Source organism: Halichoerus grypus, chromosome 13 (genome assembly GCF_964656455.1).
Source record: "Halichoerus grypus chromosome 13, mHalGry1.hap1.1, whole genome shotgun sequence".
Lineage (NCBI taxonomy): Eukaryota > Metazoa > Chordata > Mammalia > Carnivora > Phocidae > Halichoerus > Halichoerus grypus.
The window spans coordinates 67,508,634-67,535,291 of record NC_135724.1 but is presented as its reverse complement, the minus strand read 5'-3'; the positions used below and the strand labels follow the sequence as shown (position 1 = coordinate 67,535,291).

Sequence of the window (26,658 nt, the reverse complement as noted above, 5' to 3'; positions counted from 1 at the left end):
AGTGGAGGGGCTAGAGTATAATCTGGGAAGCAATGGATATGTCCTCTTGGGCATACCAACAAGCATCTCAGACTTAATATGTCCAGAGCAGAATTCTTGGTCTCCTCCCTCAAACTTCTCCCCCCTCTCCCCCAGGCTTCTGAGTCTCAGTAATGGCACCTCCATTTGCCTTGATTCAGCCCCCAAACTGGGACTTATCTTTAATTCCTCTCTTTACCACATTTCTCACATCTCATCCAACACATCTTGATGGCTCGAAATCCAAAACAGATTGTAAAGCATCTCTCCTGCTTTCCTTATCACCACCCTAATCCAAGACACTCTCCAGATGGATATCTATCGATATCGGTATTGCCTCTCCAGATATGGACCATTGCCTCCTGACAGATTTCAGTACTTCCACTGCTCAGTCCCCTCCAAATCACTCTCCACACAGGGAAATGATTTATACCTTAGAAAGCATATATCAGGGGGTACCTGGCTGGCTCAGTCAATAGAGCATGTGACTCTTGATGTCAGGGGTTATGAGTTCATGACCCACGTTGGGCGTGGAGCCTACTTTAAATTTTTTTTTTTTTTTAATCAGGGGTGTCTGGCTGACTCAGTCGGTGGAGCATACAACTCTTGATCTCAGGGTTGTGAGTTTGAGCCCCATGCGGGTGTAGGGATTACTTAAAATCTTAAAAAATATATATATATATATCAAATCATGCCAGGCACCTGCTTAAAGCTGCCAACAGCTTCCCACTGCATGTAAGAGCAGAGGATGGTGAGGACACAGCAGGCAATCTCCCCCACAGGCAAAAACAGGATTCCAAGTATAGCAAAGACCCCAGAACTGGAGTAAGAGAAGCCAACGTGGTTGTCCCTCGACTTTCTCAGGGCCTCATGCCTTCTCGCAGCTATTCCCTTTCCCTGCCTCCCCCCTGCAGACCACCTTCCCCAGCTCACCCTATGGGCAGATGCTCAGGGCGGATTATGGTGTCTCCACAGACCTCCACTTTCCAGTCACAGATTGTCTTCAGGTTCACATGCTCATCTGCTCAACTTGGTTCCAGGGATTGTTCAAGGTGCAATCAGCTACGGGGCGGGGAGCGGGGGGGTGGTAAGCTGGCCTCCAAATAGGGCTACGAACAATTCCTCCCATCCCCATAGTGTGTAAGCTGCTTCTCTCATCAAGACATGGACTCTCTCATCAAAACACTGAATCTGGGCCGGCATGGCAATTTGCTTTGACCAAGAGAATGGCACAGAAATGCTGTTTTGGGACTTCGGAGCACAAGCTGCAAGAGGACTAGTGTTTCTTGCTTCACATTCTCTAGATATGTGCTTCTGAGGCCAGGGTGGGGATATGTTCTCTTCCCCGCCTTGAGGACTTGGCAGAGAGCCTTGGAAAGTTGGCAGGTATCGTGCGGCTACCATGTCTCAGAGCCCTAGGGCTCCCCTCCAGGCTCTTTTCTTCCCCCCCCGCCCCAGGCTCTTTTCTACAGACAGAATTTCTTTTTTTTTTTTTTAAGATTTTATTTATTTATCTGAGAGAGAGAGAGCACACGAGAGTGGGGAGGGTCAGAGGGAGAAGCAGACTCCCTGCTGAGCAGGAAGCCCGATGCGGGACTCGATCCCGGGACTCCAGGATCATGACCTGAGCCGAAGGCAGTCGCTTAACCAACTGAGCCACCCAGGCGCCCCAGACAGAATTTCTTGCCTCTCTGGGGAGGGCTGGGAGATGGCTGCGCCACACTGTCCACACTGGTCTTTAGCGATCAGTGCAAATTGCGCCAGAATCTCCCAGTCTATCTTGGGGCGCCTGGCTGGCTCATTTGGAAGGGCATGTGACTCTTGATCTCTGGGTTGTGAGTTCAAGCACCACGTTAGGTGGAGAGATTACTAAAAATAAACTTAAAAAAAAAAAATCTCTCGGTCCATCCCAATTACCAGCTCCTGGGGAAAAAATACCTGACTGGCCTGGCTTGGAATAGGGATGTATCAAGAGGGCTAATCAACTGTGGCCAAGTGGTATGGCAAGAAGGTACAACAATGTTGTGGCCCTACACTACAGTGATGGTGGCAGTGGGTGGCCTCAGGGAATGGGCCTTATGAGCTGAGCATATGCCCTAAAAGATCCTTGCCACAAGAGCTTTCTGGAACAATGGGTCCCTGACCCACCCACCTTAGGGCCCTGGTCCCTCTTGACTGGAGCAGAGGAAACGTTTCTTCCTGAATTGCAGGGCATGGATGTGGTGTGGAAGGTCCTCCCTGCCCGGCTCCAGAGCAGCTCTATAATTGCTTCGTCTTCACACATGGGCCACTGAGCACGGTCAGGCTGGGTTCAGCAGACTTGGGCTCTGGCGGGATTCACCCAGGCAGGATCCAGGGGGAGGTGTGGGACACCTGCCAGTCTCCCTGCACTGGCAGCCTACACAGCAAGGCAGAGTGGAGCGTCTTCACATGCTCTCTTGGCCACAAGGGTGACAGGGTGGTGGTGAGAGGTCAAGAGGATCCCTGGGTGAAGATGCCTGGATTGGGGAACAAAAAGGCTGCCCTGGGAAGGCAGAGAGGGAGAGGGTGCTGAGCTGGTGGCACAGGATGGCCAGAAGCCCCAGGAGAACCTTGGAGATGAGACCTGCCAATCACAACACCAGCCAAGTCTGCAGACCCTTCCAGAGAGAGCTGTCTGGCCCAGGGGCACTGCTGAAAGGGGGTAATCACATGGCCAGCCTGGGGCAGCCAACCCACAGCTTGCCAGACCGGCAGCCCCCATGGGACCTAGCTTGGACCCTCCAGATTCGGGAGTTGGAGATGGGAAATACAAATTAGAAAGACAGGGGGCATCAGGAAAGGGCGACTGCATGGTTCCCCGAGAGGAACGTGAGGGTGCGGCATGTCTGAGGGAGCAGGGTGCTGCCCTGGCAGAGGAGGAGCCCTCTGGAAGCAGGACCATGATGCACAGGGACTGTTAGGGAAAGAGACCATGAGTCCTAAGAGGCTGGAAGAGCCAGGAAGGTGCACACTGGAGTGGAGGAAGAGCCCGGAGCAGGGACTTGTGTTCAAGCAGAGCACGTTAGGTCAGGGGGTCGGAGCACGGCAGCTGTCAGGAAGGCCTGCCGGAGGTGTTACTCCAGGGCAGGTGCTCAGGCCTGCTGAAGTGGGGCTGCAATCTCTGGTCGAGAAAACTGTGCTCCATCAACACAAGCTTTATTTCCCCCGCTGGCTCCCCTGACAGGCCAGCAGAGCTCCTCATGGGCATCCAGCCCACCCTGACCTCTGCTCAGGGCAGGGACCGGCTGGGGACGGGGGGGCAGGGCAGCAGTCCATTGGAGCAAGAGGAGGAGCAGGGAATCAAGCGCTGGGTGCAGCTTACAGGGGGCCTCACGGAGGGTCGCTGCGGCCCACGTTTGTGGAGTGGCTGAGCCCCATCTCCACTTGAGGCTCGGGGGAGCTCTGGGATGGGCCATTGTCCCCTAAGAAATCCTCCTCCTCCTGCTCATCCTCTTCCTCCTCATTGCTCTGACTGTCCATGTCTACTACTTCCTGACGCTGATGAGAGCCCACGCCTGGGCCGGAGAACACGGAGGGCTTGGGCTCTTGCTGGCTCGCAGGTTCCTGCTCCGCGGCTGTAGGATCCTCCTGAGCCGCGAGCAGCTGAGAGTCGGGAAACTCACTGTCGAAGCTGGACTCCGTGGCCTCCTCCTGATCCGCTTGGGTGGCCGGCTCCAGCAGCGTGGACAGGGACTCCGTGCTGCTGTGGGGCGCCCCGTGGTGGGGGGCCCCGTGGTGCGGGGCCCCACGGTGGATGGTGCCGCGGTGGGAGCTGCACTGGGAGGCGGAGTCATGCTGGGATGCTTGTCTGGACAGCTGCCGGGCCCACTCAGCCTCCTCCAGCCTGCGCAGCAGACAGCTCCAGTCGATCTTTGAGGACAGGCAGATGCGGGAGCCCTTCACCTTCTTGAAGCCCAGGAAGAGGTCCATGAGCGTCTCGGTGACAGGGAAGGAGATGAAGCCCAGCTGCTTGGAGAGGTTCTTCTCGAACTTGTACTTGTAGATGAGCAAGGACACGACCTTCTCCACCAAGTAGCTGACGAGCTCCTCGTACAAGGGGTTGGAGAGGTGGGATATGGTAGACCTGGAGGAGATGGAAGGTAGTGGCTTCTTCCTCATGAACTTGTAATTGGGGCTCTGTGCAACAGTCAGGGAGGGAAAGGGAGACACGTCATGCCACTCCCAATGCCTTAGGGTGCCCCTCACACCCAGAACACCCTCCACATCACCCACACAGATGCCACACTTGTCTTCACACTAGCCGTATGGCCTCGCCCCATCTGCTATGCTGTCTCAGTCCACAGCTTGAGCACAGGTCCTGCGTGTCAGCCGCACCCTCACACTTACCACAATGGCCTCCTCATGCCGACCACACCAGTCAGGCCTGCGGCAAGGCTGGTGACGTCAGTCATGGCGTCAGCCAAACTGGAGCCTGGATAACCTGGGCTCTGGTAGGTTCTCCCCCAGGCCAAGGTTCAGAGGAGGGAAGCCTGCCTGGGCCTTGATGGGTGAGACGAGAGTCAGGGGCTGTGGTGGGGACCTACCAGGGTGGAGCCACCTTTGTCTTCTCCATACCCTTCCTGAGCAACTCCCTCTCAGCAGACACACTGGGGAGTCCTGGCCTAGGTAGTGGAAGCAGAGGGAGCGGGACCTAGGATGCAGAGCCCCACTCTGGCTTAGGCTGCTGTCCACAAGGGACAGGATGCTGCCCACATAGAAGGGCCTCTGAGATTCACATGCAAACATTACAAAAATACCCAGGATAAAAAATAGGCTTTATTCATCTTTGACCACACCTGGCAGTAGCTAGGCCAGGATTTCTGCTCCCCATCAGCTTGTCACCTGCTCAGGTGGTTTCCACTGCGCAGGGCAAGATACCTGGGACAGTGGTTGCTAAAGGTGGTAGTTGAAGGAGCCTTTCCCATGCAGATCTTTCCCTAAGCTTCCTAGCCCCACCCTTGAGGTCGTGTCTGGGTACAGTGAAACAGGAGATGGGGAGAAGCTTCTTACCGAGGAGGCAAGTGGTGAGAGCACAGGAAGGTGGTGGGAGAAGCCAGGGCAGGGGGAGGTGAGAGGAGCTATGCCCCGGATGGTGGGCTGGGTCTGGCTGGAGGACCCTTCCACCATGATCCTAGGGGCAGGCAGGGTGGGGTGCATGCTCCGCCAGGGATGGGCCTTCTGGCTGGAGCTCAGGGGCCCAGAAGAAGGTATGTGTGGTCTCTGTACTTCAGGGTCCTGGTCAGGAGCCTCCTGTCTGGGGTGGGGTGAGGGAACCTTGGGTTCTTCTGTGGGTGTCACCTCGATCCTGAATCTGGTGGCCACTTGGGTACTAGACACAGGGGAACCACCTTCCTTGGGCTGGGCCCGTCCTCTGCCCTTGGTGCTCTTTCTTCGAATCATCTTGGAGCTGGAGACTTGGGTGGGAAGCACATCGTAGGGCTCCTCCCCATCAGTGGGTGTGGCTGGCTTGGAGCCTGTTGTAGAGTCAGAATTGGGCTCTGTTGGGGGCTCCCATTCTGATGGGAAGAGAGGGCAGCCATCATGGCGGCAGGCTCCACTGAGCTTATCCACAGCCTGGCGGACCACACTCTGCAGGGCGGGGAAGAGGTGGTGCTCAGCCAGAAAGTCCAGGGTCTGATAGGGCTCACGGAATGAACAGTAGCCAGGCAGGTCAAAGGACGCTGGCTGGCTCAACAAGGACTTGATCTCCTTATCAAACCCTCGCTTGAGGAAGGTCAGTTCCTGTTCTCCAGGCCCGGGCTCTGATGTTTGCGGTGTCCCTGTGCTTGAGTCCAGCAGGCCTGAGAACCAGGACAGAGGTGGCTCCTGGGTCTGGGTCCACTGGCTGCTGGCCTGGCTGCCCAGTGAGTCCCACAGCAGGGAGTCCCTCCGGAAGCAGGACTGACCCAGGCCTTTCTGCAGAGAGAGGGGGACTTTCAGGGGCATCCAAGAGCAGCCAAGCAAGGCCTAACCCTGGCCCTGGGCTCTGGACTGGGGTCCATCCCGCCCACCCTGGGCCATGGCCCTAGATCTCACCCCTCTGTTCTCCAGCTTCAGCAGCCGTTTGAGGTTCTTCTCCAGCAAAAGCCTGTCCCTCATGGCTGGCAGTGAGCCCTTGCCACGGGTGCCCAGGTCACTGTCCTGGCCGTGGGAGCCCAGCCGGCCAGCTGTGAAGCTGCTATGGGAGTCAGACGTGGAGCTGCAGGAGGATGGGTAGTTGTTGGGCCATCCAGTGCAGAGGCTGGGCCGGGCCCGGTGCCGGTGCACGGTACTGAGGCTGGGCCGGGCGCGCACGCGCCGCCCAGCCCTCGGCACCTCTATCGGGTCCTGCACCTCCACCAGTGGCACCCCGGCCTCTGTCTTCATAGTGGTCATGCGCTCAGTTGCCTCTTCCACCACCGTCTGTAGGCTGTCTAGCACCTGACCCTCGACGAGGAAATCCAGGAAGCTACCAAAGGGCCGAGGGTCCCTTGGGTTTCGTCGGTGGCCACGGAGCCTTAAGCTGTCTGTGGGGGTGTACCTCGATGGTGGGTGCGGCATGTGGCCCAACTTGGACGCTTGCCCCATTTCCGGGAACAGTGGCTTCTTAGGCGGCTGCACCAGAGCAGACAGGCATGTCACATAGGGCAGGGATGTTCCACAGGGGTAGGGTCCCTGTAGGTCCTCCTAGGGTGCCAGGAACTGAGTGGGAGTGGGCAGTGGAAGGAAGTGTGCTTTGGAGTCAGGAAGTTCCTGGATTTGGACCCTAGCTCTGCCACTGCAGGCTGACACCTGGGCACGATGGCCCCTCTTGAGGTCCAGTTTCCTCTTCTGCAAAGTAGGGATCGATTTCGGGCCACCCTGATGCTTCCCCGACACATAGATTTCATATATACAAGATGTGGCTAGGGAGCCTGAAAGCCCACTTCTGCCCTCACACAGGGCAGGAACGGGCAATCACAAACCCCTCTGAGTCCTACTTGGGCTCCTCATCTGTACTTTGAGCAGACCAGCCCTGTCTCCACTATACAGACCACCTGTAGTCCTGACCCCTGGGCCCCCCGTGGCTGCTTCTGAAACTTTGAGGCTTGGGCCCTGAGTAGACTCCATGCTCCCACTCAGGTACCACTCTACCAAGCTCCTCCAGAGCTGCTAGAGGTCAGGGGACACGGTGAATGAAGTTGCGGGTGACTAGGGCCCAGCGGGCGGTCAGAGGAGTGGTCAAGGTGATAAGGATGTCACTAAGAGGCTCAGAGATGAGGTCAATAGGCACTGAGAAAGAGGGGCTGTGATCTGGGGTGCTGGAGCTGGTGGGGAACATTTTGGGGCATCTTGGGAGTCAGGGCCCTGCCGGACACACTTACCCGGGCCACGTAGGTGGTGTGGCCGGCCTCGTCGTCTGCCAAGTATCCGGAATGGTGGCGGCAGCTGGTCATGGTGAGGATGCACCGGCCGGCTATCCTCCTCCTCTCGGGTTCCGCAGCGCAGCCACGGATGCCTCTCTGCGCCGGGCGGGGAGATGGCGTGAGGGTCTCCCTAGGCCTCCGTGAGTCCAACTCTCCCTTCGTCTGTCAGCCACTGCGTCTGCGGTCCCGGGGTCCGCGGGTCCCTCGCTCCCCTCACCCCACGTCCTTCACGCGTCGGGCCCTTCCGCTGCTCGGCGTCCCCTGGGCGTCTGCGCACCGTCCGTGTCCAGAGTCGTCGGGGGTGGGGTCCCCAAGGACGTCCGGATGCTGTCTCCGACCATCTCTGGGCCTGAGTGTGTCTGACCCTCCCTCCTCCTAGACCCAAAACTCCCTGGCGTCTGCCCCTGGCCCAGAGCCGACCTGCTCACCAGAGTCCGCGCCTCGCTCGGTGCCAGTCAATGTAGTCTGCGCCCTCTCCAGGGCGGCGACACCGGGCTCTGGAGTCGCCCCCACCTGCCCCGCTTGCTCATTTACATGCTACGTCCTGATTGGCTCGCAATGCCTTCTAGCCCCCCATCCGGCACAATGGCTGGGGTCGGGACCCAGTCTGGCCCCTCCCTCGCCGCTCTGTCTTTGCCCCGCCCACATTCGCAGTGGTGTCAGGGAATGCCTCTGACTGCTCCCCCAAGCCAGGAGGAGTCGGGCTGCGCACCTGAGGGGAGCCCTAAAGGGTCAAAGCCACGGCCTCCTCTGGTGACACAAGCACTTTCCTCGACTCCACTCTGGTCGCTGCGTTTCCTGGGCTCCTGCTCTCTGACTGCTCCTTTCTCCCCTCGCCCAGCGTGGACGACCCCAGTGGGGGTTGGGGGTGGGGGTGGTCTTCAGCCCTCTCCCCTCTGCGGTGTCCCTGAGCGCAGTGTACGAGTCCCAGTTCTAAGGCATAGACCTAGCTTCAATTCCTAGCTCTGCTGTTTCCTGACAGTGTGACTCAACCTCTCTGATCATCTGCTCCTCCTCTATAAATAACTGAGCATCCTTCCATATGGGAGTATGGAGATTAAATCAAATCTGCGTACAACACACCCAGCACTCCAATAAGAGCCCTGGGTATCTCTCTCTCCTTTCCCTCCTTTCCCCCTAGGCCCAGTAAACTAATGTCCCTTCCAGGTGTCACCTCCTCTGAGAAGCCTTCCCAGAAGGCCTGCCACCCCAAACAGAATTACCAAAAGCCCCATTCCAGACTCTGCCACTTGTATTGCTACTTGTCTACCAGATGGTGTTCCTTGGGGGTACGAACTGAGGCACTCCCCCCTAATCTCTAATATTTCTAATACCACTAGGTGCTGAATAAATGTCAATTTCCTCTTTCCAGTCTGCTTGCCATCAGGGCCTCTGGCTTTCCAGGATCAGCTTCCCAGGGGAGAAAGATAGTTGAAGTCCAACAATTCAATAATCGCAACTGAACACAACAATCCTTATGCCAAGAGCTTGATGAAGAGCACGATGAGGCCTCTGATCTGTACAACATCCCACGAGGAGCATATGATTTGTTATGCTCAAGCTCAGCTCTGCCCTCTCTGCCCCTGACCCAGAGGAGAGCTAGGGACTAGACAACCAGAGTAGGCACAACCAGAGCAGGCCCAGAGCTTTGGAGGCCAGTCCCAGCTCCACTACTCCTGGCAGGCTCACTTTGGGCAAGACACTTCTCCCCTCTGAGCATCAGTTTCCTCATCTGTAAAACAGGAATGACATTACCAACCTCATGGGCTGAACACAAATGCTGCACTTTCCATTGGGAACATCAGCGTAGCCACATCACAATAAAAACTCTCTGTCAACCATGGTGACTATTTGTATAGTCATCAGTAAGGAAAGTTTTTCTGGACTACAGAGGACAAAAAATGAGATTATAAATGTAAGTTGTAGCCTGACACAGAGCTCAAGTTGTGGAATCAGGGACTAACACGTCCTCAAACGAAGCCATTGGTATACATGTTTTCTAACTTAGAACTTTTATTTTATTTTATTTTTTTTTTAAAGGTTTTTTTATTTATTTGACAGAGAGAGACACAGCGAGAGAGGGAACACAAGCAGGGGGAGTGGGAGAGGGAGAAGCAGGCTCCCCGCGGAGCAGGGAGCCCGACGCGGGGCTCGATCCCAGGACCCTGGGATCATGACCTGAGCCGAAGGCAGACGCTTAACGACTGAGCCACCCAGGCGCCCCAGAACTTTTATTTTAAGAAAAAGAAAGAACGAAAGAAAGAAAAAGCCTCTTCCTAGAAAAAAATCACCAAATAGGCAATTTGAAAAAGTTCATAGTCACTATCAAAAAATGAAACATTACAAGAACGAGATAACATTGATGTGATCATTATCGTCTCAAAACAACACAAAAACTTTGGGTGGGGGAGAAAAGGAATCGGGTTTATTTGCTTAGAAAAGTATTGGAAGGACACTATCCAGAAAGTTAACAGTGGTGAACTCAGGGAAAGGTACGATAATTTTTTTTTTCCAACAGGGTTTTTTCCCCCCCCTATTTTTCATATTTCTTTTAAAGATTGTATTTATTTGAGAGAGCACGAGCAGGGAGGACGGACAGAGGGAGAGGGAGAAGCCCACGCCAGGGTGAGCAGAGAGCCCCATCTGGGGCTAGATCCCAGGGCCCTGAGACCATGACCTGAGCCGAAGGCAGACGCTTAACCGCCTGAGCCACCCAGGCGCCCCTGTATTTTTCATACTGAATAACGTTTTTGCAGTTGCTGAAAGTTCCGCGTTGCAATATCCAGCCACGGTGTTTGGTTAGGGCGAGCGCACTGTGTGGTGGGAAGGGATCGCTGCTGGCCCACACCGGGACCGGTAGGTGGCGAGAACAAAGACCAAGCGCAGCGGCGCCGGGGCGTGCGCGTCGGGGCGGAGCCTCGGACTGCGTCTAGGGGTGGGGCTTGGATCCAGTCCTCTAGAGTCCTGAGCAGTCCCTGGGAGTAATCCATGGCTCGACCGCGCGTGCTGCTGGTGGTCACCGCCGACGACTTTGGTTACTGCCCGCGGCGCGATGAGGGCATCGTAGAGGCCTTCCTGGCAGGGGCTGTGACCAGCGTGTCCCTGCTGGTCAACGGCACAGCCGCAGAGAGCGCGGCGGAACTGGCCCGCAGGTGAGTGGCTGCACCCTACAGGGTCTGGGCGGGCTTGGAGAGACGCCGCTTCGGCCGCCAGTGCTCCCGTTCGCGCTCCGCCTGCAGGCACCAAATCCCCACGGGCCTCCACGCCAACCTGTCCGAGGGCCGCCCCGTGGGCCCGGCCCGCCCCGGCGCCTCGTCGCTGCTCAGCCCCGAAGGCTTCTTCCTCGGCAAGATGGGATTTCGAGAGGCGATGGCGGCCGGAGACGTAGCCTTGCCCCAGGTGCGGAGGTGCGGCTGCAGGAAGAGGCTCGCGTTGACCCCCAAGGCTCGTCCCGAGGGTACCGTGAAGCCATTAGGGGCAGGGGCGCGCGATGGATGCTTTCCTGGTGCATACTGGAGCAGTCACGCAGAGGCACTTGGAGGGAGTCCTCCTAGGTTGCTGCTTCCCGACATTCAAGGTGCCTTGTCGTTCTCTCTCCAGGTGCAGGAAGAGCTGGAGGCCCAGCTGATACGCTTCCGAGAATTACTGGGCAGGGACCCCACTCACGTGGACGGGCACCAGCACGTGCACGTGCTCCCAGGTTGGGGGGGGTCGTTGTTCCGTGGCGGGGCGCCCGGGATGAGAGGTGGTCCCAGGTAGTAGGCCGTGCTACTTCCTGACTCCTCCCCGCCCGCAGGCGTGTGCCAGGTGTTCGCAGAGACGCTGCAGGCCAACGGGGTGCGCTTCACACGGTTGCCGGTGGAGCGCGGGGTAGACGGCTGCGCGTGGCTCGAGGCCCCCGCGCAAGCCTTCGCCTGTGCGGTGGAGCGCGACGCCCGGGCCGCTGTGGGCCCCTTCTCCCGCCACGGCCTACGGTGAGGCCCTCCGCCCCTGTCCCGCCCATATCCCGCCCATATCCCAGTGGGTCCTGCTGGCCCTTCACCTGACAGCCATGGCCGTTCCTCAGGCGTCCAGTGACATCGCCCCCACCCCACCCCAGCCCTGCCCATCACAGCCCTGCTGGTCCTCGCCGCTGATGCCCCTACATCCACAGGTGGACGGATGCCTTCGTGGGCCTGAGCACCTGCGGTCGGCACATGTCTGCTCACCGCGTATCAGGAGCACTAGCTCGGGCCCTGGAAGGCATACCCACGGGCCACACCCTGACAGCTGAGCTGATGGCACACCCTGGCTACCCTAGTGTGCCTCCGTCCGGGGGCTGCGGTGTGGGCCCCGATGCCTTTTCCTGCTCTTGGGAGCGGCTGCATGAGCTGCGTGTCCTCACCGCGCCCACACTTCGGGCCCGACTTGCACAGGACGGAGTGCAGCTCTGCACACTCCACAGCCTAGACTCCAAGAGGCCTGGGGAAGGGGTCCTTGGAGAAGCCAGTCTGGAAACATTCCTGGAGCCCTCCCCACCATGCCCCTGACAGCCAGCCAAGCATAAATGTCCTTTAGTGCACAGTGTCAAGCCCTGGGACAGCCTAGAACCAGGCCGAGAGCGGGGATCCAGTAACATACTTCCCTCGGCAGGCCCCTGTCACCTCTGTGTCCAGGTCCTCATGGCTCAGAATGGCGGCCAAAGCTTTGGCAACCCATCTTGGCTGCTGGCAGGTAGGCCCTGTGACATCTGAGCCTGGAGCCTGCCAAAGCATCTTCCTTGTTCAGATATGGTAGAGAGAGAGCGCTGTATTAATAAAATGTATGTCTTGTAAATTTGGGTGGTTTTTATTTTTTTTAAAGAGTTTATTTAAAGAGAGAGAAAGAGAATGATCGGGCGGGGGGGAGCAGAGGGAGAGAGAGAGAAGCAAACTCCCCGCTGAGCAAGGAGCCCCATGTGGGGCTCGATCCCAGGACATGGAGATAATGACCTAAGCCGAAGACAATCGCTCAAACCGACTGAGCCACCCAGGGACCCCAAGTTTGGGTGGCTTTTAAACTGTGCCCTGGGAACTGTGAAAACGTTCAGACACAAGACAGGGCAAACGCAACTCCTTCAGGGCCCAAACCAGGTCATTATAACAGAATAGATATGCAAAACATACTCCAAGTTCTAGTTTTGTTCATGCTTAAGTTTATTCTTTTGGGGGGAGGGAGGTTGGGAGAAGAATGTCTCACCAGGCTACTTTTTGGAAGGTAATATTATAATCTCAAATTTTATTTAAAGAGTCACATGTTTTTCTTCCTCTTCCCCTAAGCGGCCTGAGGTGACCTCTGAAAATGGTTCGCTATTCGCTTGACCCAGAAAACCCTACGAAATCATGTAAATCAAGAGGTTCAAATCTTCGTGTTCACTTTAAGAACACACGTGAAACTGCCCAGGCCATCAAGGGTATGCATATCCGAAAAGCCACCAAGTATCTGAAAGACGTCACTTCACAGAAGCAGCGTGTGCCATTCCATCGCTACAATGGTGGAGTTGGTAGGTGTGCCCAGGCCAAACAGTGGGGCTGGACACAGGGTTGGTGGCCCAAGAAGAGCGCTGAATTTTTACTGCACATGCTTAAAAATGCAGAGAGTAATGCTGAACTAAGGGTTTAGATGTTGATTCTCTGGTCATTGAGCACATTCGGGTGAACAAAGCCCCCAAGATGCGGGGTAGAACGTACAGGGCTCATGGTCGGATTAACCCATACATGAGCTCTCCCTGCTACATTGAGATGATCCTTACTGAAAAAGAGCAGATTGTTCCTAAACCAGAAGAGGAGGTTGCACAGAAGAAAAAGATATCCCAGAAGAAACTGAAGAAACAAAAACTTATGGCCCGGGAGTAAGTTCTGAAGAATAAATACAAATAAAAATAAAAAGAGAAAAAAAAAAGTCACTTGTTTTGTTGTTGTTTTGCGGCGCTTGACCTCACAACCTCACGTGAGATCGAGACCTCAGCTGAGATCAAGAGTTGGAAGCTTAACTGACTGAGCCACCCAGGCACCCCAAAAGTCACCTGTTCTAAACAGGCGTCCCTTTGCCATCCTAGGGGCAGATCTAAGGAGGTCCTGCAAGCCTATTTAAATTTTTCCAGGAGGAACAGTCTTCTGTGGAAATGGGATCCAGGACTCCTCACCAGACCTGGTAATGTGTGCATGCCCTGTCACTGGGGCTCATGTGTCTTGGATCAAGGAGAGGCAGGGAGCAGATGGGGAAGGTGGCAGGGAGTTCTTGGGAGCAGAGAGTCCTGCCCCACTCTCGAGTGTGGAAAGGCAGATGGAATGATGATCCTTCCTGTCTCATTTAATCTCACATAATCCCCTATGCACAGGGACCAATATCTCCATCTTACAGACCAAGAAGTAGAAGTGGCAGAGCAGGGCTTTGAAGCTACCTGCTCATTTATTCACCATGCCCTGTGTCAGGCAAGGGATCGGGCGCCCAAAGAGCTCTCTCGGCCTAGGCAGCCCTGAGGGATGTATAGCTTTCTGAAGGGGTAAGGGTGGGATCTTGCTCCTCCTTCCTGCTGCCCCCATCCTACACCTCTACCCCCTTGACTGTGGCTTCAGCCCACTCTTCTGGCTCCATCTTTCTTTTTTTTTTTAAGATTTTATTTATTTATTTGAGAGAGAGAATGAGAGAGAGCACATGAGAGGGGGGAGAGTCAGAGGGAGAAGCAGACTCCCTGCTGAGCAGGGAGCCCGATGCGGGACTCGATCCTAGGACTCCAGGATCATGACCTGAGCCGAAGGCAGTCGCCCAACCAACTGAGCCACCCAGGCGCCCTGGCTCCATCTTTCTTTCTTTCTTTTTTTTTTTTTAAAGATTTTATTTATTTATTTGAGAGAGAGAATGAGAGACAGAGCATGAGAGGGAGGAGGGTCAGAGGGAGAAGCAGACTCCCTGCTGAGCAGGGAGCCCGATGCGAGACTCGATCCCAGGACTCCAGGATCATGACCTGAGCCGAAGGCAGTCGCTTAACCAACTGAGCCACCCAGGCGCCCTGGCTCCATCTTTCATACTAACCTTCCCTTGACCATGATTCTTTCAGCAACAGGCCCTTTCCTCCTACCCTTCCTCCGTGGCTGTAAACTGGAATCACTTAGTCCCTCCTAGTGCCTTGCCCTCACCTCCTTGCCTCAGCCCAGTGGGGTCTGGCCACACTCCTGCAGGCTGCTGGCTGGAGCTGGTAGGGGTGGCCTGAAGGCAGCCTGTTGGCACAGAGGCACCTCCTTTGGGGGGGCGAGAGGGGGTTCCACTATTTTTTTTTTTTTTTAAGATTTTATTTATTTATTTGACAGAGAGACACAGCAAGAGAGGGAACACAAGCAGGGGGAGTGGGAGAGGGAGAAGCAGGCTTCCCGTGGAGCAGGGAGCCCGATGCGGGGCTTGATCCCAGGACCTGGTTCCACTATTTTGAGAGGAGGAGGCAGCTGGCTGTGTGGCTCTGAGACTCAGGACAGAGGTGTGGGTGGACAGGAGAGATTTGGGGTCCGCACAGACAAGATGAAGGTGCGGAGCGGGCTCCTGTTGCTCGGAGGGAGAGAGGAGTGAGTGGGCTGAAGGCCCAGATCAGCCCTAGGGACCATGAGCATGTGACAGTGGAGAGAAGACAGGGGCCATGGCCACACTGGTAGAATAATCTGGAGACCGAGGTCCACCTCACAAGGGGAGGGAAAGTGGTAAGGCAGAAGGCTGCAGGCCGTACAGGGCCTGCTGCGGAGCTGGTCATTAGGAGCCCCACTGGGGAGATGGGCGTATTCCTACGTCGAACCTGCTGTGCACTGGGTGGCTTAGGCAAGGGGTTTACTGTTCTCCACCCATTCATCAGTTATGGAACGAAGGTCTATTGTGGGCCGGGCCGGGGCTGGATGCCAGGACAGCCCAGCCTGCAAGGAGCTCAGTCTGGCACGAACACGGGGATAGCTGGTGTGATCCAGACTGCAGTGGGAGGGGACTGGGGGAGGAACACAAAGCAGAGTGTGGGGCAAAAGGGGATTCCTAACCAAGTCAGGCCTGCTTGGAGAATGCCCTCTGAAGAAATGACTTCTTTCTCTGGGCCTCAGTTATGGCCTCCGCTGTCAGGCAGCCCTTTGCGCTCTGATCCTCTGAGAGGCGTGTAGGGTGCCCCCAGGAGCCCTTCTGCAAGAACGTGTTCCAATTACCCAGGAAACAGCTATCTAGCAAGTACCGCCTGAGCCAGGCTACCTTCAGCTCTGCTCCTTCTCCAGCTGGTGCCATCACCCCGTGCTGCATGAGGGACGCAGGGAGAGGAGGAAGAGCCAGTGCAGACGGGGCAGGAAGAACCAAGACCAGCTCTGGCTTTGCCTTCGACCGGGTCAGGGGGCTGCCCTGGCAGGGTGGGACACGGAGGTGCTGCCAACTGAAGAAAGAGAGCGGGGCTGAAAGGCTGCCAGCCTGTGGACTGCGCAATGAGGAAGTCCTGGGGCCCTTGCCAGAGGAAGCCTCAGGGAGCCAGGGGCTGACAGAAGCCAGGCTGCCATGGGCACTGGAGTGATGAGGTAGATGTGTATTTTGAGCTGAACAATTAATACAAGAGTAAGGAAGGCAAGAAAATAGTGGCTCCGGAGTTGAGAAAGTTGAGAGAAGGTCCCATAGGGCTCCGGATTTGGGAAGGGTCAGGCTCCAAGGAACCTGAGGGGTGGACTGTAACAGGCTCTGGAGCCAGACTGTAAAAACCCAGGCCTGGTTTCCTTGGCTGTCACTGAACCTCAGTCTCTTCCTCTGTAAAAATAGGGATAATGGTGTCCATGGCGTTGTCTGGAGAGTCACGGAGGATGAAGTACTAGAACACAGCAGAGTACCCTGCTGATGATCAAGGGAAAGGACCGGCTCCTTGCTTCCTGGTAAAAAGACACCCCAGGAAGGTTCCTCCTGGACACCTGCAGACCTATCTGACAGGGCAGGTCTGGTCTCCGCTGGTGTCAAATTCCAGACAGGGAAATAAGAAACAAGCATCACGGCCCCATGCTGCGTCAATACTACAACAGGAGGTCACTGGGACTTGGAGGCCAGATTCCTGGCTGGAATCATTCAAGGAAATGGCCTAGCCCCAGCCTCAGGCACACCCTCCTGAGTTCGGTGATGTTGAACAAGACAGCCACCCTTCCTCAGGGCCTCAGTCTGCTCCTCTAATAGTATCACTCTCTTGGGACTGAGAAGTGTACTGAAATGAGGCACATACATAGAGGCCACTGTCCCCTCCCCTGACACCCAAGGTGCCCGTTGGCAGGCCCTAATGGTCTGGCTCTCCAGCCTTTTTGGATTCCCTCCTGGGAAGGCCACACGGCTCTGTGCTCTCTTCTGGAAAAGCTGGGCGTGGGGAGAAAGGAGCAGGCAGAAGAGTGAGCCTGGGCCCTGGCCGTCCCTCCCCCGTCTACAAGAACACAGGCCCCGGGCTCTGCCCACTCCCAGTAAGGAAGAAACCCACAAGACCAAACCAGTGTCGGAGAGCATTTTTATTAAGGGCAGCAGAACGGGATCGCGGCATCTCAGAAAGCCTATTCTCCGCCAAGGGTGTGGCGGGGAGGGGCAGGGTGGACGGGGAGGACCCAGCGCACTCCGAGGAACCCGGCGGGCGTGAATTCCTGAGTGGGCTCGGGTCAGCGGTGGCCGCTCCACAGCTCTCCCCTTCTCCAGAGGACCCAGCTGTTTGGTTGTGCAGCAGCCAGGGCTGCCCGCCAGCGTGCTCAAAGCCTGGCCCGGGGACTGCCCAGGCTGGACGGGACAAACTGCCTAGGCCTGAGGGAGGGCCCACCCAAACTGCCTAGGCCTGAGGGAGGGCCCACCCACTGCCTCGCTCTCCCAGGGCCAGGCCTCTGATGGGGCAAACCCTGGGCTGCCATGCCAGGGCTGGGAGTCCCTGAGGGGCTGCCGGCTTTCACAGAGGTATCCTCCCACGATGAGCAGAGAAGTGAGAGGGCGACAGGCGGGCAGAACTACGCTGGTAGAGATATGAAGCAATGGGACAGTCTCCAAGAATGGCAATATTTCTGGGTTCAGAGAAGCAATGAGAACAAATGGTGGCTTATTTGTATAGCTTCTGACAGAATTTGGCATTTTATTACAAATCTGCATGTGAGTGAAATAAAAGTCCATCATCACCTTTCTGCTAATGAAGAGACAGATGTGGAAACACTGGCCCGACGCTCATGCGTTCCCGGGCACACAGGAGTCTCCAGAACCTGCCCCCGGCGTACCTAGGACTAAAGAAGCTGAGTTCATTGACACACCGCAGGGGCCATGCACCTGGACAACTAAACAACATTATGCTGCCTAACCTACCCATCACACCCACCTCTGCACAGGTGAAACCATCTTACAGGTCTGTAAAGCCCCGGAAAGATCCCAAGTAAGAGAGCTAAAAACAGAAAGCAGTTTCTTTACGTGATCTTCTCCACAGAATCTAGTTCCCCCCTGAGAACCAAGAAGGGCAGCCGCCAGTGGCAGAAGAGGAGTTGGTGACACGGCGTCTGGACCATCGGCTTCCTCTGGGTGTCAGTGACCCGCATTCTCGATTTCAGGGGCAGTCCCGCTTGCTTTGAAAAGACATTAACATTCAAATCCTTACAAGTTCATCTGATGATAAATTCTAAGGTCAATTTTATTTCTACAAAAAAAGGCAGTCAAAACAATATAAAACACATGTAAAGGATATTACTGAGTGAGCTTCAAGTGGAGCTTGACTCTGCAAAGGCTGTGAGTCCAGAGGGAGAGGGAAGGCCGTCTTATTCCGGGGCTGGCCGGCTGCTCCAAAGGAAGGGGCCAGCAGGGCACCGGCAACCCCAGACTGTTGCTGGCTACAGCCAAGTCCCGCAATTCCAACCCCGCAAAGGGTCAAACTGTGCCGAGGGAGGGTCGCAGTGGGGCTGCGCTGCACTGAGGAGCTGGGAGAGCGTGGCACATTCAGATGGAGCTCAGAGACAGGTGAGCGTGGAATTTCACATGGACGTCTGGCTTCGGCGTTGTCCGCAATGACCAGCACGTCTTCTACAGTGGCTGCAGGGAGGAGCGTCAACCTTTGGCCGCAGGAGCCTCTCTGGCGAGAAATTCCTCACACAAGTGCACAGCATCCTCTGGTCGGCAGGCCTCCCCTGGGGTTGCCACAGACCTGGGTTTCCCCAAGCAGGCCAGGCCAGGCTGAAGTTCAATCACGCACACAGACATCAGGGTTTGCCCATTTAACCAATATTATTGTGGTAACACCAGCCAGATTTTTACAGAAGAACTGGGCCTCCCTTTTCATGGCTGGTTTTTGTTTTGTTTTGTTTTGTTTCGTGGTGAGGGGGAGGTGGTGGGGTGGTGAGTGGTGGTTTGCTTGTTTTTAAATTCTTTTTAAAGGATGTTATAAATTGGAGCCAGGAGAATTTGAACCAACTCCCACACAGGGCAGTGCAACATGGGAGTAGAGAAGCCACCAGAATTGCCAGGAGCGGTCTCTTCTCCTTTGCGGAGGAGATAGCCCTGGGTCTGGGGGAAGTGAATGAGTGAAAAATAAACCAAATGCAAGAAAGTGGGAGTTGCAAGGGCAGGGGAAGAAAGGGAACTGCAACTTTTTTTTTTTTTTTCCTTAACCTTAAGGGCTAAATGTAAATTGAAGGTTTTGGATCAATTTGGACAAGAAAAGAAACACCATTCTTTTAAAGTAGATTGAAGCAGTGATTTTTAAAACAAAGAAAGCAGAACTAGAACATCTTAAATTTTTAATCCTTTCTTTACAGGTTACCTAAACCACTTTTGATTAAGAAAACTGTAGAAAGTTAGTAACTGCCACAAGCAAATGCCAGGCGGCGGCACGTGTCAATTTTCCACAGAGTCCTGCTTTGCGGGGTCTCCGCTCACACTCGCTGGAATCGGTCGCGGCAGAGTTTAGTCCACAGGTCGCTTCTCCCCGTATTTCTTTGTAAACTCTTCAGCATTCTTACAGAATTTTTTACGGTCCTTAGAGTATTCTTCAGCTAGGTCAGCCCGAAGTGGGTGCTCGGGCTGGGGGTCGTTCACCAGTGCTATGAGGGACTGGATTACTGCCAAGAAAAGGACCAGGCACCGCTGGTTAGAACAGTCTCAGAAAGGGCAACTTCTGACTGCAACACTGACTTACATCAATGTGCTTTTAAGATAAAGTGGCCTCCCGTTTATCCAAAATTCTAACCACCAGGGCGCAACCCATCTCTCCTCTGTAGTTGGGAGAAGTGCTGGGCCACAAGCTGCTAACACAACAGCGGGTAACTGTTCAGAGTGACACCTCCACCTCCTCCAGGAACCTTCCTGAACTGACATCTCAGGGAACCCCCAGTCACTCTCACTCCCCCTTCTCCTGAACTCTGGAGATCTCGGTCCTAGCACGGACACCCCCTCACATACATATACACACACTTGCACACGCAGGTGGAGCTTCTCCAGGGCAGGGACTGGGTGACGTGTCCCCTCACTACGATCGGTTCAGGGGACTTTGGTGTCTGCATGATGTAAATGCATAATGAGCTCACCCTGGAAGACCCCTAAGAGCTTCTCAACTAGCTGAGACAGGTTCACTTGACACGCTGTCTTAACTGCTGGAAGGTAGCTAACCCTCACCAGTGTTATGCTCTCAATCCCAGAAGCAGAAATCACACCAACTGCTTGGGGTGGGCTCCACAACGCTTTCACAAAGTACAGTAAGTCCTAGATGTCCTGGAAGGCTAGCCCTGGGATGGAAGGGCCACAGGGGAAAGGAAGTTGGGGGAGGGAGATCGAGGGGGAAGGACGGAAGGTCCAGGAACCCCAGGCTCCCTCACCTCAGAAGTGGGATGCATGTAGCCACTCTGCCTTCTCACACACGTTTTTCCTCACCCAGCCCTGATTAGGACCAGCACCCCCAGAATGCTGTGTTCCTTCCCACTGCCACGTTCCTAGCAAAAAGGCATCTCTCCTCTGGATTACCGATGCCACGGATTCCTTTGCTGGGGACTGTGTTTTTCACCCCAGCATTACAAGTTATGGATTAAATGCTAGTGCTAGCTAAGCCAGGCACAAAGGCCTACCCAGCCCCTAGCTCTGCTCTGAGTGGGAGGAACAGCACAAAGTACCCCTGCCCAGGCAGCCAAAGCCCACTTGCCCTCACCTCTGCCTATCAGTGCTACCAGGTGAGATGGGGCAATTGAGGGTTTCTGTGACCATGGTGGACACAGCTGAGGAGGGGTGGCACATGCAGGGCTGACGGGGTCCAGGTTGAGTAGGGAGGAGGGGCTGGTGGGCAAAGAGGGTGGACTGTGAAAAGCAAGCAGGAGTGAAGGGCCTGGAAGCATCTCTGTAGGCTGAGGCAGTTTCTAATCCAATCTCCACACCACCCCCAGGGGCAGGCATTATCACCTCCCACCTGTAAATATCTCTAAGAGGAAGCAGGCCCTGCAAGTATATTTTTGTCTATTTAAGATTTATCCCTTTCACATTTGATTCTTGTGTGACAGCACAAATGATAATAAAGCTATTTTGTTTGTCCCTGTTTCCCCAATTCCCACCACTGGTGTTCCACTGTTTGCCATATATCCACATATAGCCTAAATGATTAGTTACCTCATATATTTCTCTAAATCACCTCATTTTTTAAAATATAAATTTTTTTCAAAGAAAAAGTAAATGTAACTCCAATGGAAAATCACTTTGACTTGCCATAAACAGAAGGCATGCATCAACAAACATTAAAATGAGCACCTAAGGCCCCCTCCTGTCCAGCCAAGGGAAGCAACCACACTGAGACAAACACTCTTCCAGAGCACACCTTTCACAGTTTCTTTCCGACACTACCCCAGCTCGAGGGCCATGCCCTATTTTAGCAAGCTCCCACATTGCCCACCCTGTGCTCAGCTGTGAGACCGCTCCATATCCCTCCTGTTGTTCTTGACTTCAGGTTGGGAACCTGCACCACATGTGACTCAGTGCATAAACAGATGGCTTCCTGTCTTCTGCTGTGATTAGAAACTGTTCTATAGCAGAACTGCTGCTTCATTAGCATTTCAGGAACCTCAAGGGGCTCTTGCCTGGATGAGTGCGTTGGGGGTGTGTATGGGGATGGGGCACTGAGGAGTTTTCAAGGTTTCCTGTTCACCCTCCGTGATGGGTCCTCAGGTTTTCTGGCTTTTCACTATGATCATCTTAATACTGAATGTATCAGTACAGAACCATTTGTTCATTATTAAGGCTGGCTTTTCAAAAGATGATCACTTTGCAAGTTTGCTATATCTGTTAAATTCTTTTCTGGTAACTTGCTGTCGCTTATTTGATCAAGTCGAAATATTCTCCAATTTATTTAGTAGTTCTGACGAGTATTTCATTCTTTCTCTGTTCCTTTGGGTGCATTTCAGGCTCCTTATTTAAACTGTAATAAAATCCAGCTGAGCTTAGCTTGCTTTGCTAGTGAGGACACTGACAGCTACAACTGCTTTTCACACTACAACTGTGGCCCCATCCCAGCATTTTCACACATAAAACAGTGCACTCATTATATTTTTACAAATGGTCTAGCCCTGGCTTTTTTAAAATCTCTTCCTTGACCCAAATGTTTCTCAGAAGTTATTTTATTTTGCCTCCAAAATGTAAGAGTTTAAAAACATTACCAAATTTTACCTCCTACTCTCAATGTATAGGATCAGAGAATAAAGGCTATAAAATTTCCCCATTTTTGTTCTTACTGTCTCTTTGTAATAGGGGATGTAAACAATATCTGTGATTCAACCCCCCACTTCAGATCCAGGGGCTCCGTTCTCAGAATAAAATGTGAGTGGCACCTTCCCCCAACCTTGAAAGTGTGCAGTGCCTAACCAGCCTTCTACAGAATGTGCTACAAAATCTAATTAGTCTTCTGCTGTGTATTATATTTCTTGAGTCCTCTTTCTAAATTTTATCTGCTTGATTTGTTTTAAGATAATAATGTGGGGGGACGGAAACATTCAATTTAGGAATTATTTGATTTTTCTCTATATAATTTTGTTGCTGTTGTTTGGTACATAGAGTCCATATTATGCTGGCTTTGTTACTGACTCTAATTTATATGCAAATCTTATTCAACCACCAAACTAAGCCCTTGCTCTGTTGCTGAGACATCTACTAGAACCAGATACACTGCTGAACAAAACTTTGTCTTCAAGTTCTTTTTTTCTGGTGTTATTATCGCCAACTTCTACTACCTCTCTGTTTGATATAGTTTTGCTTTGTTTCTTGACTTTTCTCCTGTTTTTGCTCAATTTTTAATGCTTCCCTACTTCCTAATTAAAAATTGAGATATTAAAAAAGTTGAGATATAAAAAAAGAAAAACTCTTAAAAGTATAGAATTAAGTTGTTTTTAGTAGATACACAAAAACTGTGTGATAGCACCATTTCACTCCAGAACATTTTCATCATTCCCAAAACAACACCCACTCTCAGTCACTTCCTAATCCCCTCATCCCAGCCCTAACAAACACTACTCTATGTTCTCTCTCTGTAGAATAGCCTATTCTGGACATTCCATGTACAGTCAATTCTAGGTATTTTTTGCGGTAGTCATGTACCCTAAAGTTGCTGTGAATGCTGAATTACACACAGATACTCAGCCATGAGTGACCTCTGGAATGACCAGCTGCAGAACCACCCAGCTGAGCCCAGCCAACCTACAGAATAAGAAATACCAAATTCTTATTATTTTAACCCATGAAGTTTTGAGGTCATTTGTAATATAATAGACAGCAGCAGCAAGGGAACACGGCAGCAAGTGCCAGGGACAACATGCTTGATGTATGTGAGGAGCTAGGAATTTGTACAGAAAAAAAACCCAAGGACATGCACTTAAGAACATACTTCGTCAAGCTTTTATAAATATCAACTTGTACATGACCAAATGCCACGTCCACTGGAGATCTTTCTATTCTGATTCAACATAAAACCCACTCTTTTCTACTACTCAGCTGTGAAACCTGATGGGCACCTTTCACAGCTATTATTTCAAATAAGGAAGGCTTAACTTCCTGTGCAAGATTTTCAACTCCATCTTCCAGGGGTTCCACTGAAAAATGACTATATTGGTCACTGAAAAACCACCTGTGGCCTCACAAATTCCAGCCTCATCCACTCCCTTTAATCTGAAAAGACTGTATAGTGGTTCAGGTAGCTACACATCAGAAAGCCACGAAAAATATGAGATTAGGAGTTCAAAAGAAAGTTCTGGAGTTAACAAAAACTGGACACAGTCTGTAACAAAATCTAGATACTTCCATGGGACAAGAGGAAGGCTAACCATAATAATGAATCAAGTACCTTTCCCAGAAAAATGAGCACATGTATGTTCACACAGAGGGACCTGGACACGTGGTCACATATGGCCACATACAATTACAAGGAATTCCAGGCCCACTAAAGCCAACTCTGTGCTTTCATCAGGGTACACAGCCCACATGACCATGCCCCTTCCCCCAACACCACCTCCTCTGAGCCACTACCATTGTGCTGCCCACCACATGGCTTTGCCTTATGTCCTTCTTTTAGTCTGGCAGGACCTCTCCAATCTCCCTTCTTCCTTCAAGTCTGAGTTCATGTGCTAACTGCTGTGTGAGGTCACCTTAAACACCACTTGCCCTTTCTCACTCAGAGCAGCCCTGTGATCCTTCATGAAAACTTGCAGGGACAGTGCCCACACCCCCTCACTGCATAGGTAGCCAATGCTGGGCTGGTCTCTCTACATGTGTCCCCACTGGTTGGGAGCACAGGAGGGCCTCCTCCAATACCTACACAGGTCAACGGTTTAACTGAGATGTGCCCTTCCCACAAGGAATGGTGGGACCTCAGCAGCACCTCTGTGTGCACTGGAGTTGGTCAGGTAAGATTTCTCTGGACTCTGTGAGACATGGCCTTAGAAAGGACTGAAGAGACCCTGCCCCACGGCAGCAACATCCAAGGAAGACACCAGAAGCATGCTTTACCTTGGTCGGTTTTGGTTGCTGGCTTCCAGTTTTCAGCACTAATTACTGGCAGACACACCTGCCCCTTTTCATCGATGTTCGGGTGATAGATCTTTGTTTTAAATGTGATCTTCGGTGGTTTGAATGGGTATTCTGCTGGAAAGTTGATTTCGATTCTGAAGGCCCCCTTATCATATGGAGGGTTGTCCTGCAGGGAACAAGAAAAGATCAAATGAACACGCTACAGCTCAAAAACCTGTCGCTGAGACAGAACTGGTCTGTTTACTTGAAAAACTAATTTATTTCAAGCAGTATGCCAACTGAAGCCTTGTCACCTTGAGGGCAACCAACAGTCGATCAGTATTTCTAGAGCAAGATGTCTGCTAAGTTCCAGAAAGCTCCGAGATTGACGGTGTGGTCACTTTATCTTTGTATCCTTAATAGACTTTGAGTAGTTTTAGGTTTACAGCAGCACCAAGAGGGAAGTCCAGGTATCCCTCACTTTCCAAAAGTTCAAGTGACGCCACTTTACTTTCAGGAAAGGCCTACATTAGTACCTGTTTTGCTAGCCAACAGAAAGAAATCTGAAGAGGATTTTCACTTTTACCAAAAAAGGCAAAAAAGTGAAAACACACGTGTTTGTCTTGCTGCAATCCTTTACAGAGGCAGCACGCGCCCCAGGAGCAGCCAGAGTGGTGGCGCCGCACAGCGCCTTCCCTGGGAACTACACTCGGTGTCTCCGTGACAAACTCTGAACTGTGTCTGTGAGCACCTGTGCTTTATCTGATTTTGTGTTATCTGTTAGCAAGATGTGTCCTAAAGTATCAGACAAGCCTAAGAGAAGTTATTTTTGGGGTCTGGGAACACTAAACATTTTTTCCATGTAAATTAATGGTAACTAACTGCTTCTTTGCTTTACACCATTTTGGCTTACACAAGGTTTCCTAGGAACGCTCTACTTTTGTTTGTGTGGTTTTTAAGATTTTATTCTTACGTAATCCCTTCACCCAATCTTGGGCTCAAACTCACAGCCCTGAGATCAGGAGTCGCAGGCTCCAGTGACTGACCCAGCCAGGCACCCCAGAATGCTCTACTTTTAGGATAGCAGGGGAAAGCTGAGCTGGGTTCCTGTATGTCCACTCCTCCACACACACAGCCTCCCCAACTATCAACATCCCTCATAGAGTGGCTTGTTTGTTACAATCAATGAACCTACACTGACACCTCATTATCACCCACAGTCCAGTTACATTAGGGTTCACTCTTGGTATCATTCATTTTATGGTTTTGGTATGGTATCATACATTAGAGTTAGAATCCGACAGTATATATAGCCTTTACAGATGGCTTCTTTCACTTCGTAATATGCATTTAAGGTTCTGCCATGTTTTTTTCATGGCACAATAGCTCATTTCTTCTTAGCACTGAATATTTCATTGTCTGGATTTAGCACCACTTATTTTATCCATTCACCCACTGAAGGACATCTTGGTTGCTTCCAAGTTTGGCAACTATGAATAAAGCTGACTTACACATCTGTGTGCAGGTTTTTGTGTGGATACACCTTCCCAACTCCTCTGGGGAAATACCAAGCAGCATGATTCCTGGATTATAGGTTAAGAGCATGTTTAGTTATTTTTTTTTTAAGACTTATTTTATTTATTTATTTTTAAAGATTTTATTTATTTAGTTGTCAGAGAGAGCACAAGCAGGGGAAGCAGCAGAGAGAAAAGCAGGCTCCCTGCTGAGCAAGGAGCCCAATGTGGGGTTCGATCCCAGGACCTAGGGGTCATGACCTGAGCCGAAGGCAGATGCTTAACTGACTGAGCCACCCAGGCCTCCCAAGAGTATGTTTAGTTTTGTTAAAAAAAAAAAAAAAAAAAAATCAACTGTCTTCCGAAGTGGCTGCACTATTTTACATTTCCACCACCATCGAATGAGTTCCTCACTGAGAGACATCCTTCCCAGCATTTGTTGGTATGTTTTTTTTTTTTTTTAAAGATTTCATTTATGAGAGAGAGAGAGAGAGAGGATGAGCAGGGAAAGGGGCAGAGGGAGAGGGGAAGCAGACTCCCCGCTGAGCAGGGAGCCTGACATGGGGCTCATCCCAGGACTCCGGGATCATGACCTGAGCCGAAGGCAGACGGCAGCAGACGCTTAACCGCTTAACTGACTGAGCCACCCAGGAGCCCTAGTGTTAGTGTTTTAGACTGCTGTCATTCTAATAGGTGTGTAGTGGTATCTTGTTGTTATTTTAATTTGCAATTCCCTAATA

At 52.6% G+C, this 26,658-nt stretch overlaps 3 protein-coding genes across 10 annotated transcripts in view; 1 reads left to right on the top strand and 2 right to left on the bottom strand.

The window, feature by feature from the left end:
- Positions 1-1,551: 1,551 nt before the first annotated feature.
- Positions 1,552-8,232, bottom strand: CCDC116 (coiled-coil domain containing 116). The gene is made up of 4 exons (XM_078060687.1): positions 7,377-8,232; positions 6,076-6,633; positions 5,050-5,955; positions 1,552-4,176 (listed from the first exon to the last, which is right to left on the bottom strand). The coding sequence occupies exons 1-4, from the start codon at positions 7,452-7,454 to the stop codon at positions 3,370-3,372; spliced, it is 2,349 nt and encodes a 782-aa protein (XP_077916813.1). The 5' UTR covers positions 7,455-8,232; the 3' UTR covers positions 1,552-3,369.
- Positions 8,233-9,969: 1,737 nt separating this feature from the next.
- On the top strand, positions 9,970-12,791 carry YDJC (YdjC chitooligosaccharide deacetylase homolog). The gene is made up of 5 exons (XM_036076449.2): positions 9,970-10,576; positions 10,664-10,823; positions 11,025-11,124; positions 11,221-11,398; positions 11,578-12,791. The coding sequence occupies exons 1-5, from the start codon at positions 10,413-10,415 to the stop codon at positions 11,951-11,953; spliced, it is 978 nt and encodes a 325-aa protein (XP_035932342.1). The 5' UTR covers positions 9,970-10,412; the 3' UTR covers positions 11,954-12,791.
- A 5,258-nt stretch (positions 12,792-18,049) lies between these two features.
- The window catches only part of UBE2L3 (ubiquitin conjugating enzyme E2 L3), a 54,572-nt gene continuing 45,963 nt past the window's right edge, over positions 18,050-26,658 (bottom strand). For 4 of the 8 annotated variants that reach the window (XM_078060684.1, XM_078060685.1, XM_078060686.1 and 1 more), the window contains 3 exons: positions 25,916-25,987; positions 24,405-24,591; positions 18,050-19,495 (listed from right to left, as the gene is read on the bottom strand). In XM_078060684.1, the coding sequence (XP_077916810.1) occupies positions 19,341-19,495; positions 24,405-24,591; positions 25,916-25,987 (414 nt within the window). In that variant the 3' untranslated portion in view covers positions 18,050-19,340. The remainder of the gene's footprint in view (positions 19,496-24,404; positions 24,592-25,915; positions 25,988-26,658) is intronic. The other 4 variants (XM_036076454.2, XM_036076453.2, XM_036076455.2 and 1 more) reach the window with 1 other exon arrangement.